This window comes from Eucalyptus grandis, chromosome 9 (assembly GCF_016545825.1).
Source record: "Eucalyptus grandis isolate ANBG69807.140 chromosome 9, ASM1654582v1, whole genome shotgun sequence".
Classification (NCBI taxonomy): domain Eukaryota; kingdom Viridiplantae; phylum Streptophyta; class Magnoliopsida; order Myrtales; family Myrtaceae; genus Eucalyptus; species Eucalyptus grandis.
The window spans coordinates 21,531,161-21,535,867 of NC_052620.1; the positions used below are offsets into that span (position 1 = coordinate 21,531,161).

Genomic DNA, 4,707 nt, shown 5'->3' on the forward strand with positions numbered 1-4,707 from the left:
TCAAATCTTATATTGATAATCTGTTTCATTTTTCTGTAATTGCAAAGTGTTTTTGCTTTTCTTTTATTTGATTTGTGTCATTTTGAAATAAGCTCAGCCGTGTCGCGTGGGACTTTTCTCGACAAATCTAGAACTTGTTCAAAGTTCATCTTTGTTATGAATTGCCACCCCATCCCCATAAGTGGCACAATTTGTGGAGAGAATGGTTTTGATGATCGCAAACTCATTTTCTGTCAAATCCCTTATTTAACTTACAAAAGAAGAAGAATGAGTAAGACTTAGACAAAACATGGAGGGTTTTGCCGATCATTTAATGCATGACTTGATTTCAACTGTTGATTGAAAATTTTAACTCAAAATCTCCGGCGACCTCCATGTCGCATGGTCGGCTCTGCTCATTGATATGCTTAAGTTTCAGTGAGTGAGCGTGCACCCGAGTACAGAACTCATTTTGCAAAAGACGACGGAGCCTGTGATGACCTCGGTGGCAACAATGGCGACGGTGATTGCATGGTGGTGGCGGTGGACTTGATTTTTTTTCTTTTTCCTTCATAATTTTATGTCGGTAGTGAATTGGAATTACTCTCTCAACACTAGGCATTACAAGGTAACTCAATTCCACAAATTACTAAGCAATTGAAATTCACAAGTAATCCATTTCCAGATTTGAACTTCTTTCCAAACATGATGATCTTGTATTAGGATTTCTATTCATCAACCAAGCAAGGCTTTCGAGTAACGTAAGAGCTAGCCACTCCGGCACCCGATTCAGTACGCCTAGTGGATTTGATCTGTAGGATCATGTAGGCCTCCTGGAGGGTTCACATAATCTAACAGATCACATGTACTGAGTTGTATGCTCTCAGTGCACCTAATAGTTTTCTCGCACTATGGATTCACGAGATTAGTCAAAGTTAAATATCTGAATGAAAGGGCCATCTCGAACCCCAACTATTTAAGTTGACGGGTCTAAGCAGCAATGGTCGTCTCTCCCTCGGATGAGGCGCTTGACTAGGGTTGTCCATGCTTTGGGCCAAATGGACTTTTGAGGATTGCTATTGAAGCCCCCGTTTCTCTTTTCATTGACCCCCGTCTATTTTGCAACTATATTTCAGATTTAACGTGGCTCCTCTATTACTTATCCCCCCCCCCCCAAAAAAAAAAAAAAAAAAAGGATCGATTAGACATGCTTAATACTTCTAGGACTTCTCCTTGGAGAGAATTTTCAAGGTTAAGAGAGAGAAAGAGAACGAGGGTTTTTAAAGAAACTTCCTTTGGTGGCAAAGCGCGAATAAAGAGAAGAGACCTGAGAGAGAATCGCATAGTGAACATCGATGTGAATAAGATTTATCACTAATCGTAAAAAAGAAATTGATTAAAGTGGAGAGAGAAACAGCTACCAAGTGCCAACTGGAGGGCCAGGTAAAGCAAAAATTGCTAAAAAAACAAGATGAGTTTGGGCGAAAAATCAGAATTTATTATGTCAGGGAGTTGTAGCCTATGCTCTTCATAGTACATTCTGCCCACATTCGAGTCTCGAAGTCGTAGGTTTCTGAAGGGAATGGTTCAAGGGTCGGGTGGCATGTGGAGCAAGTGCTTAGGATATATGCTCACGTTCAGGGTGCGATCTTCTTGAGACCCTTCTCAGCTTTGTATTTGATCTGTAGTGTGATGAATTGCTGTTCTATTTCAGGACTTGAATTGGAAGTCAAAGCGCCCGTTTAAATGTATACTGATGGAACAATAATGGTGTGATTCCATCTTAAATTGATGGAACAAAAAAATAGACTTCTTTTTTTTTTACTTCTTTTCTGTATTTCAAATCTATTTCTTGGCCACTAATCTACTCCAGGGTATATAAAAATTAAATGATATACACAAACAAACTTTTTTATTATTTAAAAACAAAGAAATACAAATGTTACCAAACAAGCCTTAAATATAGTGAAAAGAAAATCACATGCAACTTTCTTTGCCACATTATAGGTCTATTGCAATGTACTCATGGGCACTATTTCAATTTGGACACGTTCGTCAATTTTCTAATTATATTTATATTAAACAAAGAATATCACAAGAATAGAGTTCCCTTGATGTCGAGACTTATTTGATAAGCAAGCAAACTTGAATATCACAAGTCATCTTTGTTATGTTAGGCTTATGTTAAGCGAAGAAGAGAACAGAGAGTTGCATTGTCTTCTCTCTCTCTCTCTCTCTCTCTCTCTCTCTCTCTACTTTTGGTTAAGAACCAAAAGAGGCTAAAAACCTAGTGATTTGCGCCGCGAGTGAGAGGGTGAGGGAATCAGCCACATATACTATAGAGGAAAACCCCGAAAATGGAGGGAGCATGCATTTCTTCGGAAACGATGCGCTTCAATTGTTTGCCGATGTCCTTCATTTCAATAAGGAACAAAACCAACGCGGAGACAATCAATCCTTGTTTCTAGACTATAGTTACCATATTAAAGTAGATTTTTAGCCGGCGTGGCCTGCTCGCAGCGGCAGAAATCATCGTGAGCCCTCCGTCTTTGTTGATAAAGGGGACCGAGAGAGAGATGCTTGTGGATGTTGAGAAGAGCTCATGGGCGACAGAGACGGCAACCGGGTTGTGACAGAAACTGGGCAAGCGACGACGAAGTTGCATTGTGCGTGCGCGGTGGCAGTGGCTGAGGTTGACGTGAGAGGGAACGGGGGTAGTTAGATTAGGGTTTGGTTCGAACATCTTGAAGTGAATTTCATGAAGGCCATCAGTAATTAAGCCTTTTCATGTAGCCCTATAATGTTCATTTATCATTAATTTTAGAGAACCTCAATCCTTACTTCTTGTAATGACCAAAATAACCTTTCATCATATGAATTTTGCGGCTCACACATTCTGACTTTTCAAATCGTGAAACTCTATATAACCTATTCCATTATACTCAAGTATTAAGCGAAATCGGACATAACATTTTCATAATCCTTCGAGATTCACATTTCCTTTCATTTCTAAATTTCAGAAACAAAGGTCGGTTTGGAGAAGAGACAAGTCACTTTTATTTTTTACACTCCTTTGCAAAAGACATGTAAAGGAGAGAGCATCAAGCATAGACACAGATTCCTAAACAAACCCGAAAAGAGATCCAAGGAAAACTCTACTCAGCTCAGCAACTAGAGGCATCTAACTTTCGACAACTTCCTAAGCCGAGCAGCCCATCTATAAAGGCAACATCAAAGCCGACAGCTAATAAACAAACATCAGTACCAAGGTTCATTACCCACTTTAAGGAAAGCCCTACAGGCAACAAGCAGGTACAAGTCATCACCTTTGCTTCTCCCACTACTTTAAACATAATATTTTCTGAGCAAGCAAGGTCGGTGTGAGAATTAATATTCTGAATTACAGGTTGGGTCGATGCACATGGGTTTTCGCTGCTTCTTGACTCTGGTTGAGTTCCAGTTTAACCCCGAGCTATAATTGATGATGATGTTATTTAATGATGGTAGCTTAGGAAGACGATTGCCGCACCGAACAAGCAACTATCTGCGCCCACTGTCTCAACCTCGTCTTCACCACGTCAGGATTATCGCCTGCACAGATGTTTTCGTAATTCCCCATCAACCAAACCAACCCAGGACGGAAAAAAAAAAAAAAAAATCGCCTTTCTTTTACCATTATAGCGATTCAAGCATCTTCATGATTCTGTGAATAGTAAAAGAAGCAAAGCGATGAGCAGAGGGTTTTCCTTACTGGGTCCACATATGGCATGGGGGCTGCCGATGGGAGACGCGCTGTCGCAGTCCGACGCAGTTGAGGTCGACGTCTCCGCTGACCTCAGGACGCTCCCGCCGCACTGCCTCGTCACGGCGTAGTAGAACCCCAGAGCTGGCAAGGTGTCCGACAGGCGGCCGTCCACGACCTCCGGCGAGTCAAACCCGAACCCAAGTTCTATGCATCCCTTGAGCTCGTCGAGGTCCTCCTCCGTGACGCTCTTGCTCTGGCGGTTCCTGAAGTTCCCCTTACGCCGCAGCCACGCCTCCTCCCGAAACATATCTGGGGACCACGATTTCTGCTTGCACAGAGACGACCGGTTCCTCAGCAGCGACGGCGTCGATGCCAGCGACCGGAGCAAGGGCACCTCCTTGTTGGGTCCCGGTTCGGGTTCATCCTGCGGCTCTTGACGGGATAGCTGGCGGTTTTCTTGGAGGTGCGGCGGCGGCGGCGGCGGCTGTGCGTGGGAAGGGCGCATGGCGGGGAGGGCCCCGAGCACCGCCCCGCGAGCCGGGGTGCGCGGAGGCCGGGGGACCTCGCGGGGGGGTGGGGAGAGCGCTATGGCTTGCGCGGCTCTCCTAGGTACGGCCCTTGTTGAAATGGGAGATGCGCATTGTGCGACGGGTTTAAAAAGTGGTGGTGGGGGGTGACGATCGGACCGAGCTGGGGTGGGTCAATGTGGGGCATGGCATTTATTGATTGGCTTGGTCCATGTCATCATGACATGTCTTTTTGCCTTTCACCTTCTTTTTTTTCCATGTTCTCTCACTGTCCTTTCTTGCTTGAAAATCACTCCATCAAAAATTTATCTTTTCGTTCGCCCTAAAAATACCAATACACACAAACACCAAAAGTAGAAACGCTAGCATCGGTAAATTTGGAAAAAAGAAAGATTTGCAGTCCGTCTACTTGAAGAGTAGCTTGGAGATAATATAGTGAAAAAGTTTGTAGATGGA

The 4,707-nt window shown here is 43.6% G+C and overlaps 1 protein-coding gene across 1 annotated transcript; it reads right to left on the reverse strand.

Moving 5' to 3' along the window:
- Positions 1–2,962: 2,962 nt before the first annotated feature.
- Positions 2,963–4,390, reverse strand: LOC104418572 (hypothetical protein). Its single transcript, XM_010029953.3, has 2 exons — positions 3,731–4,390; positions 2,963–3,570 (listed from the first exon to the last, which is right to left on the reverse strand). The coding sequence occupies exons 1-2, from the start codon at positions 4,227–4,229 to the stop codon at positions 3,488–3,490; spliced, it is 582 nt and encodes a 193-aa protein (XP_010028255.1). The 5' UTR covers positions 4,230–4,390; the 3' UTR covers positions 2,963–3,487.
- Positions 4,391–4,707: the final 317 nt, after the last annotated feature.